General features: G+C 40.2%; 1 protein-coding gene across 3 annotated transcripts in view; it reads left to right on the forward strand.

The window, feature by feature from the left end:
* LOC123508210 (PH and SEC7 domain-containing protein-like) overlaps nucleotides 1-14,230 on the forward strand; it is a 35,482-nt gene that overhangs the window by 454 nt on the left and 20,798 nt on the right. The window contains exons 2-9 of one of the 3 annotated variants that reach the window (XM_045261746.1): nucleotides 2,666-2,732; nucleotides 4,020-4,073; nucleotides 5,528-5,857; nucleotides 6,920-7,130; nucleotides 7,536-7,729; nucleotides 12,647-12,839; nucleotides 13,069-13,238; nucleotides 13,741-13,972. In XM_045261746.1, coding sequence (XP_045117681.1) covers nucleotides 2,666-2,732; nucleotides 4,020-4,073; nucleotides 5,528-5,857; nucleotides 6,920-7,130; nucleotides 7,536-7,729; nucleotides 12,647-12,839; nucleotides 13,069-13,238; nucleotides 13,741-13,972 — 1,451 coding nt within the window. Of the gene's footprint in view, nucleotides 1-2,665; nucleotides 2,733-4,019; nucleotides 4,074-5,527; nucleotides 7,131-7,535; nucleotides 7,730-12,646; nucleotides 12,840-13,068; nucleotides 13,239-13,740; nucleotides 13,973-14,230 lie in introns of all 3 variants that reach the window. The other 2 variants (XM_045261747.1, XM_045261745.1) reach the window with 2 other exon arrangements.

The raw sequence follows: 14,230 nt of genomic DNA on the forward strand, positions 1-14,230 counted from the left end.
GTGGTGTGGATCGGGGCGGCAGGGTGTGCAGGGCGGCAGGCTGTGGGCAGGGCGGTGAGTGGGTGGCGGTGTGGTGAGCGAGGCAGCCAGGCCAGGCTCAGCCACTCCTCCCACACTGGCGCCACTATCCCCCCCCGTTCCGTGACACACCATGAACAGCTTGGTGCTTGTTGGCACACGCTCTTGTCCGTGTTTCCAACTTTCCAGCACAGTGCCACTACCGTTCACCGTCTCATGGACTAATGGCCTTCTCTCAGTATTCTATTTATTTGTTTGTTATTTTTACTGAAGAAAGAGTAAGCAGACAATTTATACTTATTTGCATCACACACACACGCATATATATATATATATATATATATATATATATATATATATATATATATATATATATATATATATGTGTGTGTGTGTGTGTGTGTGTGTGTACTGATCCTCCTTCCACCAAAAATATATGTACTGATCCTTTTTACCCTTCTGATTTAGCTGCCACCACCCAATTTTTGAGGTAGCAAAAACTGGGAAAACTATCTAGGATGAATGACCCATAAAGATTCATACTATGTACATCCATATATTCTCGACAACACAATCTTCCTGTATTTCCCTCCTAATGGTGATCCTCTGTTGCATCTATTCCCCTGTCTTCTCCACACGTCCTTCTCCTTCCTTCTGTTGACCACTGTCACGATCAATCTTCCCGTATTTCCCTCCAAACGGTGATCCTCTGTTGTGTCTATTCCCTTGTCTTCTCCACACGTCCCTCTCCTTCCTTCTGTTGACCTGTTGCCGCCCGGGCTTGGATGGTTAATTGTAGATAAACCCTCTCACTTCCTCGCTCCTCCTTTTCTTATGTTGGTGGTCGCGACCGACAACTGTATCCCGATGACTTGGTCACGGGGAAAAAGGGGGCCTTACCGGGGGTGGTCACAGGTCGGGCACCATCATCTGCCTTGTCCAGCGTCACTTAAGCTCTCCATCACACGGTGGTGCTCCAACATCTCTCCTGACACCTCGCTCTCCACCTTCACAACCTGTAACACAGTGCCAAAGTTTTCTAATCAAACCTCCGTCACGGATCACTATTCTTACCCACTCGATCACTTCACTGTCTTCCTGTCTTTCCAGTAACTCACCATTTCTGGGTCGTTGCAGAACAGAGAGAGAGAGAGTCCAGCTTGTCTAACAGGTCTGGCCAGCTTGCTGACTGTGTGTGTCAGGCCGCTGCGCTTACCTGGCATATATGTCCTCGGTATTTGCCTCAGGGTGGGTTCACACGTGGCAATCCCCCAGTTCGTGTTACTCTCTCGTGTTACTCGTTCATTCCCCTCCTTGAGGTCCTGGTTCAGGGCTTCTGTCTTGCTACTCACCGTTAGTTTCACATAGAAAGATTGACTCTTACAATAGATATTTACATGTTTACATTCATCACTCATCATATACAACTCATGTATACCTTATCTTCTTCCAGCCTTGTTGATGGGTTAGTTTGGACAACTTGACATGGTAATGACCTTGACCTACTTGATCGATCAGTATATATATATATATATATATATATATATATATATATATATATATATATATATATATATATATATATATATATATATATACACACACACACACACACACACACACACACATATATATATATATATATATATATATATATATATATATATATATATATATATATATATATATATATATACACACACACACACACACACACACACACACACACACACACACACACACACACACACACACACAGTACACATATTATAATATTAATATTAGAAGCATATTTGAGAGTGTCAGATCATACAGAGATGTTTTTCTGCTATGAAATTTCTGTTCAAAATGCAACTTTCTTGAGACTCATCATTCCCTTCCCTTTGCTTCCTTCCTTTCTTCCTTTTTATCAGTAATCCAGCTTTTAGTTGTGGTTCATGGAAACTTGCTAAGCCCTTGTGATGGAGGAGGTGCTGTTATAAGATGAATACTTTCACATAACATCTGTTCTCAAGCTGGTGATCAGTAAACACTGAAGCACATGGTTCAGTTGCCTAGAGCTCTAGCAATACTATATGAGTAGAGAAATGTGTTGGTGCAAGTGTTTATATGTCAGTACATTGGAGGCTGAGGTGTCAAACTAGGTGTCCTGATTTATGCTGCACATTTCCTCATTAAGTTTGATGCATGTTGAAAAATTCAGTATTTGTTAAGGATATTCCGGAAACATTGTGGAGGTCTTGCCCAAGGAAGAACTCAGTCCATCTGTTACACTGCCTTATGAATTATTTGTTTTTTTATTATTTCAATTGTTTATTTTGTTATCTTGTTATTATTTCTTTTAACAAAGTAAATTGTAAAATGCAGATCAGTGCCATTGCCACTTCTAGTAAATTATGAAATTGGAAGTACTTTATTAAAAGTACAAAGGATATGATGAAAATCCCCAAGGCAAGAGTGGTGATGTACCTATGTGAGTTACATGATGATGAGCGAGTAACATCTCCCTTGTAGCTATGTGCTGAAGAGCTCAGAACTTATCCCTTTCATAAACCAAAGACCAGTTGTTATTTTTTTTTTTATTATATTTATTATTATTCCATCATTAGTCAAACTGGGTGTGAATCATTCCCTTTTTTTCTCACAGCTGGCTCCCGGTGACATCATTTGGGAGGTCAATGGGCAAGAGGTTGTTTCTTTCACCACAAAGGAAGGTCAGTTAAGTGGAGAAACACACATGGGCACGTAATGACCCTGAATGTTGTTGAGCGCAATGAATTAATGTTTTGTGTTCATCTTGTTCTGTGCCACGTTTTATACAGATTGTGTCCCAAATCCTGACTGAATGAAATCATCCCACCATTAATGAGGAGAATGTAGCTTGTCAAGAGGAATCAGTGAGCCAAAGTGTGTTGAGCACTTGCCCTTTAATGGAGTAAAAGTGATTCCCTGAAACCTTCGTTTCCATAAGTTTAAGGGGAGCAAAGAGCACGGTCATGAGATTAACTAACAGGTTTTCCCCTTAAGTTTAATGGGAATTGTGTGTCTTGTACCCATTCACAGCACTAATGTTATGCCCTGGAATGAGCCCTCCCCACCCCTTAATTACTCCCATTGAATGCAATAGAGTCACTCCCACTCAGTTGACACACAAGTAACATGCATGGTTCGTACATACACATTGTTTTTTCCTCTTTGTTTGGTTAATTCAATGAACTGTGGATGGAAATGTGTGCAGTATAAATTATTAATATTTTTATTATTATTATTATTATTATTATTATTATTATTATTATTATTATTATTATTATTATTATTATTGTTATTATCATTATCATTATCATTATTAATATTAATTAATTAATTAATTAATTAATTATTTATTTATTTATTTTATTGTTGCTATTAATATTATTTATTTTGAAGTAGTGTTTATGATAACCCTTTTGAACTTAGAACAGTGGTACTTAAGTACCTTAGTAGAATACATAACTAGCCAGTTTTGAAATGATACCAATATTTGAACCTAGAAATGTGAAAGTAACCACATGTCAGTGAGCTTTCTGTTTTCTTTGTAAAACGAGTGCTTCTGAAAAGAATGAAATGTGAAGCAAGCATCATTGTATTGACAGTCTGGTGTGCCTCAGAATGACTCCCTCTCCCACGCCTTGACTTGTTGGGAGGCTGTCCGTAACCTTGTGCTTGGTGGGGCATGCAACACTGTATTTCTCTCATTCTACCCAGTGTGTTAGGACAAGCCTGTTTAACATGAGGGATGACCTGGCTGCTTTGTAACTGTACCAGAATTTATTATGTTGTGGTATCTGCCTCAGTTGCTAATCCAGCTAATGAGAGTGAGAAAAAAAAAATGTTTACCTTCTTCCCATATTTCTTAATGAACTACTGTTTCATGATGGTATAAAAGGTACATATCTAGAGCATATAGAGTGTTCATTTTTTGTATGATGTTACTCAGAGGTGACTGTTGTTCTCTTCTACAGTGCTCAATTGCCTTCGCCTGTCGTCATCTGAAGTCACGTTAAAACTAAAAACAGGTAATGCTTTTTTGGCTTTCATATACATTTTTTGAGGTTTGTATTCATATGCTTTGTATTCACATAGTACAGTGGAGACTCATTACTCAAACGTCTAAATACTCGAACTTTTCAATACTCAAACGCAAAAGTTTGGTATAATACCTGATAATCAAAAGTCCACACACATGGTTGTAAACAAAGGCTCCCGGCCTGTCCCTCTCTTCCGTCCGCCAATTGTGACTTGTACTGCCGCGGTTGTAAACAAAGGCTCCCTGGCCTCTCCCTCTCTTCCGTCCGCCAATTGTGACTTGTACTGCCGCGGTCATCAGGATAACATTCTCCTGCATTCTGTCTATAGTTTTTCATTTATAAACTTGCATTAACACCAAAGACTTATTAGTGGTGAAAATATCTGGTAATCAAACGAACGCACATTTGGACGTATACAAAGCTCTGTCATCTCCCTTCTTGCAGCTGCCACTGTACCACTATGATACTGTATTACTGGTAATACCGGTGATACCGTAATACTGGTATACCGGATTCCAGTATACCACAGTGTTGAGAAAACAACATTGTACTGCATTCTGTCGGTAGTTTTCATTTAGAAACTTATGATGATACCAAAGAGCCTTATTAGTGATGAGAGTGCAAGTGTTAGTGAGCCACAGCACTCCATTAGTGGATTCACAGGAATCACACCGGGAGAAAAATTGCAAAGACATTTTCATGGATGGTGACTGGTCCTCCCCTCCTCTTCTAAGTTATTCATCACCAGCCTTCACTTACAGTATGTACAAATCAAAATTGTAAATATATATATATATATATATATATATATATATATATATATATATATATATATATATATATATATATATATATATATAAACTTTGAGGTTTGCTAAGATTAGAACATGTTACCTGATTTATAGGTATCAATGGTCAGACATTTTAATACTTGAACAGCCATTTGGAACAAATTAAGTTTGAGTATTGAGTCTACACTGTATATTATGTTTATGTTAAGAATAAAAAAAATTGCTATCTGGTGCACTATTTTGTTACATTACTTGCACATTCTTGGCATTTTGTGCCCCCCAAAAAAAGAAAAATATTGCTGGTGTTTAAAGGTACATGAATATATTTTCCTGTCTTTGTGTCATTTATTCATCCACTTTTTGACAATACCCTTTGAAAAATTACTTTGCACCTTACTCATACCCATTACTCTCTACGTTACTCATTCTGTCTGGATGGATAATTCACTCATTGGATAAATCAGCTTAGTAAAGTCATTTTTTTATAATTTTGATTGATATGAATGATGTTTTTGTATCAAGTAACTTCAGTCTTGGTGTTTAGTTCTTAGAGAAGAAATAACTGTGTGTGCTGCAGTGGAAATAAATAAACAGTTATGCAGCGCTGCGGCTTTCTGGATGATGAGTATTGTGAAGTGTTGTGATCCACAGATGCAGCGGTACAGGAACGAGTGCGGCAGTACCTGGCTACCCCAAATAACTCTGAAGTTCTGAGGGCAGCTATAACCCAGGACGATCTCCAGGGTGTCAAACACATCAAAGCTAAGAAGTCTGCAAGTCGGACACCCCCTGAGCAGTCGTCCTCCACTCCACCATCCCTCCCCAGCCCCACCTTGTCTGACGCATCAGACCGCACCTCCCTCAGTCACGGCTCCAATCACACAGCTTCGGAGAATGGCTTCCATTCCAGGGATCCGATGCCAGCAGAAAATGAGCGCAACTCCTTAAAGAAGCCTAAAAGTGAGGCATACTTGATGACAGGTGACCTCATCCTGAATCTCTCGCGGACTTCCCATGACGCCAGCTGGCTCCCGCAGCAAAAAACTGTCGATGACCTACGTAAATCAGGCAGCTTGAGCGTTCCTACCAGCCCCAACGAGACAAATGTCTGTGGGGGCCGGCTGGTCAAGCGTGACCTGGGAAGTCCGCAGAGCTTGTGTTCGCCCGTGTCCGTCGATAACCATGCTAGTGGTGGCGTGAAATTTACTTACCCTCCAGCTGGATCCTCCGTCAGGATATCCAAGTCGGAGGACCAGCTGCAATACCAGAAGGATGGTAATATGTGTGCTGTTAATATAGAGCTTGAGGATGATGTGACGTCTTCACTTAACACTCTGTTGGACACCTGTGATGATCCCAGGTCCTCTCCCTTGCCTCCCCCACATGAAGATCGCATAATATGGACCTTTAATGCCCCTCACACAACCTCCCCAGACAGTGTGCGGTCAAGTCATGACTCTGACAGTCCCCTGATCAGGTCTCCCTCCCCAGTGTCCCCTCAGTCTCCCACCTCCTCCATGCAGTACTCATGCAGTGGGGTGTATGACAAGATGTGCAGTGGTCGGGACTCCTTAGGCAGCTCTAACAGGTCAGACAATGTGTGCTCTAACAGCTCCAGCTTAACCAGTCCCGACACAGACGTTCCCGACGAGCTGGAGTGGGACGATACCACCCCAACCCTCCATCTCTCCTCCCCTTACACTAACTCCTTTGCTACTAAGGAATTACTCCCCAACGGACACGGAATGGCTGCTGAGGGCCCCAGCCGTGCCTCAGAGAGAGCGAGGGCCAGACGGCAAGATGAGAATCGCATTGTAATTAAGGTAGAAGGTCCAGATGCAGCTCCAGGTGGCAGGCGACGGCCCCAACACCTACAGAAGTCAGCTGATGAACCATTTCCCCCACGAGACGAGGTTGTGCGTGATCCTGACCTAACCCCCACTAACACGCGTCCCACAACTCCTGGCTCCGGTACGCTCTCCCCAGACACCCTGGCGTACCAGGAGCTGCGGGAGTCTGAGGATGAAATTACATGTCTTTCAGAGGAGGATGGAACAGGCAAGGCATCCTCAGTGCGTACTTCCAGCACCACCTCACCACCTTTAAGTGAGGATGAGAGTGACATAGATTCCTTGCACAGCTTCCACTACAGTCCCAAGGCAGTTGACATCCCTTCAGCGGTGCGGCTAGCCAAGCGACTCATCAGTCTGGATGGCTTTAAGAAATCTGACGTATCAAGACATCTCTCAAAGAAGTACGTTGTACAAAATGTCTTTACATCTGTTTTAAAGTGCAAATAAATTTTTTCCAATAGAAATGTGTTCATTATGGGAATGGTATTGTTCTAGTTACATAACATAGGATTCTCTGGTTTGAGTGAACAGTAATAGCTGGCATAGGAAGTTACTGTATTTTCTACACTAATTTTTGGTGATACAGGATTCCATCATATCAAGAAAAGTCATTTAGATAGTTTGTTTGAGGTGAGGCTAGTGAATGAACTGTTAGGTATAGTTCTCTAGATCTCTGCTATTACAGATTGTTTTTATTTTGTCGATTTCTTTGATAGATTGAGTGTATATTTATGAACAAGATCCTCAGACCAATGCAATGTATAGAAGAGACCACTAATACAGATGCAATATTCTCCAATTTCCAGCAATGAGTTCAGTCGAGCAGTGGCTGAAGAGTACCTCAAATATTTTGACTTTCGTGGTGACACCTTGGACAAAGCGTTACGGAAATTTTTGGACAGATTTTGTTTGGCAGGCGAGACTCAGGAAAGAGAGCGTGTTTTGGTGCACTTTTCACATCGGTTCCTGGAGTCAAATCCTGGGACGTTTAACTCTCAAGGTGAGCAAAGAAGTTTTGCACAGTTGCTGTTTGTTAATTATGTTTGTGTGTGTGTGTGTGTGTAATTCACTGTTTGTTTGATCTGCTGCAGTCTCTGACGAGACAGCCAGACGTTACCCTACGGAACGAGCTCAGAGCTCATTGTTTCCGATCTTCAGATAGGCCTGAGACCAGGCACACACCACACACCGGGACAACAAGGTCACAACTCCTCGATTTACATCCCGTACCTACTCACTGCTAGGTGAACAGGGGCTACACGTGAAAGGAGACACACCCAAATATCTCCACCCGGCCGGGGAATCGAACCCCGGTCATCTGGCTTGTGAAGCCAGCGCTCTAACCACTGAGCTACCGGGCCGTGTGTGTGTGTGTGTGTGTGTGTGTGTGTGTGTGTGTGTGTGTGTGTTTACCTATTTGTATTTACCTATTTGTGTATTACAGGGCCTGAGCTAAGCTCTCTGTGTCTCCTCTCTCCTTGTCCATTCCTGTCATATCTCTCTTTCATCTGATTGACACACACCGTGTCAACGACATGACTGCTCAGTTTATTCCACTTATCAATGCTACGATGCGGGAAACTGTATTTTCTCACGTCATTTAGACAGATGTCCTTTATTAGCTTTTTTCCATGTCCTCGGAGATGATTACTTGTGGTCACCTTTATCAACTCTCTATCCAGTATGTCAATCTTGTTCACCAATTTATACATAGTTATCATGTCTCCTCTTGTTCTTCTCTCTTCTAATGTGGTCAGCCCCAGCTTCCTCAGTCTTTCCTCATAGTCTAACTCCTGAGTCCTGGTACCATCCTTGTTGCCAGCCTTTGTACCCTTTCTACCTTCTTCACATTTTTCTTCATATGCGGTGACCAGACACATGCTGCATATTCTAGCTGGGGTCTTAATAAGGTACATAATATCTTCTTCATCATTCCTTCATCTAGGTAGTGGAATGCAAGGCCAATATTTTGAAGCATGTTGTATGTTTTCCAAAAAATCTTGTTAATGTGTTTCTCCGGTGACAAAGTGTTTTGCACGGTTACTCCTAAGTCTTTCTCCTCATTGGTCTCTTTAATTTTCTCATCACCCAGCCTGTAATCCCAGTTTGGTCTGTATCTACTTCTTCCCATTTTTATAACATGGGTCTTATCTTTATTAAATTCCATCTGCTACTCTTTACTCCACTCATATATTTTATCAAGATCTTCCTGTAACTTGTTACAATCTTCCACATTCTTTACTCTCCTCATAATTTTAGTATCGTCCGCAAATATGTTTTCCCAAAAATCTTGTTAATGTGTTTCTCCGGTGACAAAGTGTTTTGCATGGTTACTCCTAAGTCTTTCTCCTCATTGGTCTCTTTAATTTTCTCATCACCCAGCCTGTAATCCCAGTTTGGTCTGTATCTACTTCTTCCCATTTTCATAACATGGGTCTTATCTATATTAAATTCCATCTGCCACTCTTTACTCCACTCATATATTTTATCAAGATCTTCCTGTAACTTGTTACAATCTTCCACATTCTTTACTCTCCTCATAATTTTAGTATCGTCCGCAAACATGTTCATATAACTGTCAATTCCTACTGGCATATCATTAACATAAATCAAAAACATGATGGGACCCAGCACTGACCCTTGTGGAACTCCACTGGTTACCTTCTTCCACTCGGACTTCCTTCCTCTCACCACTGTTCTCATTTCTCTTCCCATTAAGTAATTTTCCATCCATTTTGCTAGTTTATCATTTACTCCTCCAATCATCTTTAGTTTCCACATCAGTCTATTGTGTGGTACTTTATCAAAGGCCTTTCTCAAGTCCAGGTAGATAGCATCCACCCATCCCTCTCTATGTTGTAGTATGTCAGTCACTCTTGAATAAAAACATAATAAATTGGATACACACGATCTTCCTTTTCTGAAACCAAACTGCCTTTCACTCAGAATGTTTTCACTTTCTAGATACTCACTCCACTTAGCTTTAATTACTTCTTCACATACCTTGCACAATATACTAGTCAACGATACTGGTCTATAATTTAGCGGTTCCATTCTACTACCATTCTTATATATAGGCACAATGTCAGCTCTTTTCCACTCTTTCGGGACTAATCCTGTTCGTATGGAGGTTTCCACAATATCAAATATGGGGTTCAACAATTGATCCTTACATTCTTTTAGCAACCTCCCAGATATGCCATCAGGCCCCATTGATTTATTAATATCCAGATTGCTTATAATTTTCCTTACATCTTCCTTAGTAACCATGATGTCCTGCATTTGCTTTATTTCCGTAGGCCTTCCTCCCATAAAATGCTCCTCCTTTGTAAACACTTTGCAAAAGTTGTCGTTCAAAATTTCAGCTATATCTCCAGCATCTTCATATACTTCTTCCCGTTTTTACCTTTTCTATTGCCTCCCTTTTATTTAGTTTTCCATTTATGAATTTGTAAAACATTTTTGGGTCACTATCACAGTTTTCCACCACCCTCTGTTCATATTCCTTCTGTGCTGTTCTCCTTACTTCAACATATCTATTCCTTGCTGTTTTGTAGCCTTCCCTTGATAATACATCACTGTTTTTCTTAAGTTTCTTCCATGCCTTTTCTTTGTTCTTTTTTGCTTCTTCACAATTTCTATTAAACCACTGTTTATTATTTAAAGTCCTCTTTCTGTAATATGGCACAAACTTTTTCACAGCAGAGTTATACAAATCCATAAATTTATCGTATTTCAATTGCATATCTCTTTCCTGGTATACCACGGACCAGTCAATTTCATTAAAGAACTCCCTTATATGGTTATAATTTGCCCTAGTATAATTTAATTTTTCCTCCCTGCGTTCCACAATCTTATTCGTGCTTAATTCTGTATCCAGCTCAAAGCTTAGGACATCATGATCGCTTTTCCCCAAGGGACTTTCATGTTCAATTTCCTCTTTTAGAGAGATTCCCCTGGTAAATACCAAATCCAACCTTGCTGCAACATCTTGTCCCCTGCACCTTGTTGGTGATCTCACCCACTGTGTCATCAAGTTATTTGTTGCTACCTTTAACAATTCTTCTGCCCACTCACCACCATTCACCACTTCGTAGTCTTCCCACACTATTTCTTTGCAATTAAAGTCTCCAACTATCATCACTCTATCCTTTCTGATGAGTTCTTGCTTCATTCTGTCTAGAGTATTTCTCATCACCATTTGGTACTGTTCATATTCCCAAGCACTGGTTCTGGGTGGTATGTATACTGTTATAATATTAATGTCCCTCTTGCCATCTGTTATAAGCATACTTATCACTTCCTCATTTCTCTTACTATAGTTCACCTCCTTCACTATCAGATCTTCCTTAGTAAGAACCATTATACCACCACCTCCTTTATTTTTCTATCATTTCTCCATACTTTGTAGTGTTTTACAACAAACCAGTCTAGCTTTATTTCGGCCTTAGCTTTGTTTCCACTACACACATTATGTCCGGTTCGTTATTTCTTAGGTAATCCATACATTCTAGCCTCTTAGACAGAAATCCATCTATGTTCGTGTAAGTCACTTTTATTCCATTCCTAGTCTCATTCTTCCATGTAATGCCTATTCCGTCTGTTTTATCCACCACTTCTTTAGCCTCCCATTTCTCATCCTCCAAAAACTTGATCTTTTCCTCCTCTGTTCTTTCGTCATTCCTCTCTTTCACTTCAGATACTAGCTCCTTCATTTTCATTCTCTCATCTTGTGACATATTTCTTCTTATGTAAATTGTTTTGGTTTCCTCAGAGTCCTTAAGTTTCCAAGCCCTCCTCAACAAGGCCTCCGCTGCCACCTGAGACTTTAATTTCAATTTTAATGGTCTATTCTTGCCTTCCTCAAAAGCTCCCAATCTCACACTTTCTTCTACCTCAGCATATAGGTCCTCTTCTTCCACAGAGATCTTGTTCAGTAAAGACTTAATCTTGTCATTTTCCTTATCCCTCCTGTCCTGCCAGTTCCTGTTAGTTTCCTCCCCAATCCTATTATGATCACACATTTTTCTTTTCAGCAATATCTCTCACCACATACTCATTTTCCTTTAGTGCCTTTACCATTTCCTCTGCGTAATCCCTTTATTTTCCTCTTCCTGCTTTTTTACTATCTCCCTAAACGACCTTTGTACCTCCTGATGTTCATGGTTCACTTCTTTCATCCTGGTATCAATTAGATTAAGACATTCCTCTTTCCTCAAGTCCCCTTCGGATATTTTTATCTCCATTTCCATGAGTTTAGCCTTCATCTCTTCACATTGTTTCCTTAGTTGTTGGTTTTCTTTCTCCATCTCTACTTTTTCCTTCAATAGCTCTTTATTCGCTAGCGTTAACAAATAGATCTCTTTTTTGAACGAATCATTCTCGGCTAGAACTCTATCCAGTTTTTCTTCTATTGACAAAATGTTTAGGAACTTACTTTCCAGTGCCTGGATTCTTGCATCCATATCAAGTTTCTGCAGTCCTTTTGGCGTAGTAATAAAACCTTCAAAGTCTCTAGTTTGCCTGGACGCCATTTTTGTTTCAGCTGATTACGGCCAGAACGATCACCGTCCACACTCTCCTCTCAGGGATCACTCTCCATATCACTCACTTTCAACACTAAGAGACAGTAGGACATTAACGGACACTAACTTAGAGTTACCCGGGCCCTGTAATACCATAGGTATTTTCTTTCTTTCTGTCCGCAGCCGGAGACGAGCTGTCCTCTCTCAGCGACGGCGACGACGTGTGTGTGTGTGTGAGTGTGAGTGTGAGTGTGAGTGAGAGTGTCTGTCTGTCTGTCTGTCTGTCTGTCTTTTAAATTAAACCGACAGTTCTGGCATAGTACTATTTTATTATGCTGTTGTGGGGATTTTTGTATACTTAAAATATACTCTTGTCCTAATCCTCTCTCTAGATGCTGTGCACACCCTTACCTGTGCCCTGATGCTCCTCAACACTGACCTTCACGGACAAAATGTTGGACGAAAAATGACCTGTAATGAATTCATCGACAACTTAGCAGACCTGAATGATGGCGAGAACTTCCCTAGGGAAGTTCTAAAGTCCCTTTATCATGCAATAAGGAACCGGCCTCTTCAGTGGGCTATGTGAGTGTAGAACTTCATTCGTACATTATTGTAGTCATCACAGTTTTTTTTTTTTTTTTTTTTTTTTTTTTTTCTGCCTTCATGTGACCTTATTTTATAATTATTATTATTATTATTATTATTATTATTATTATTATTATTATTATTATTATTATTATTATTATTATTATTATTATTATTATTATTATTATTATTATTAATTTCTGCCTTCATGTGACTTTTCATCCAGGGACAGTGAGGGAGATGGAGAGGTAACTTCAGCAAATAAGTCAGGAAGCGGTGAGGCAGAGATGACTGTGGGCAGCAACCCCTTCCTCACTCCACCCTCAGGCAATGGTGTGCAGTACAAAAAGGGATACATCATGCGAAAGTGTTGCACAGATCCCAATGGCAAGAAGAGTAAGTAGACACGACTCACTGACTGTACTCTAGATATTCTCAATTTGAAAAGTTTGCTCCACAGTTAGAAAATATTTGTGATTGTTAAACCATGTGAAGTGATGAAACAATTGGTAGACAGTTTCTCTGTGACACCTTAGTAGTTAGTTTTAGTATTAATAAGGGTGCATCATGAATATCATTTGACAATATTTCATCACACCGCTTCTACCACATGTACTGCAGTATATTAGTAGTTTTCAAAACTGACAACAAAAACCAGTTGCTAAAGTGCCATCAGTGTTGGTGGTGGTGGTGTGTCAGTCCTTACCTCAGGTCTTTTTCTAAATTGGTATCACTTTGTATGATGGCAGCAGCCCAGTCCAACTGTGTTACAGATAATTGCCTTGTGCACATAATACAAATATGGACATATTATATACTAAGTAACTACCAAATAGTTGCAAGTGATTTCATAATTGATTAAGAAACAATAAAGTAAAACTTACATCAACTTTTACAGCTGCCTTTGGAAAACGTTCGTGGAAGATGTGGTTCTGTGTGATTCAGGACTTGGTGCTCTACCTCCACAAAGATGAACAAGGGGCCAGGCGGGGACCCCAACATGCCCAGCTGGGACATAATGCTGTGCGCCTTCACCACTCACTGGCCACTCGTGCCCATGATTACTCCAAGAAGGAACATGTTTTTAGGTTGCAGACAGCTGATCAAGCAGAGTACTTGCTGCAAACCAGGTGAATTTTTATCAAATGCATTAAGGATCATGGAGATATTAAATAAAGCTTCTAGGGAATGGATGTTGTCAGGCCATTTAGAGACAGTTTAGTATACAGATACAGAATACAAAAGCCCAACATTTTTTTATTGTGTGTGTGATTTGGATAATCTAAATGAACAAACAACAGTTTTCCATGATGCACTGTGAAAATAGGCTTACAGAAGATGTAAGTATAAGATTATGCAGATTTTTATATTCCAATCAAACTCAATTT

The sequence above is a fragment of the Portunus trituberculatus genome, chromosome 24 (genome assembly GCF_017591435.1).
Source record: "Portunus trituberculatus isolate SZX2019 chromosome 24, ASM1759143v1, whole genome shotgun sequence".
Lineage (NCBI taxonomy): Eukaryota > Metazoa > Arthropoda > Malacostraca > Decapoda > Portunidae > Portunus > Portunus trituberculatus.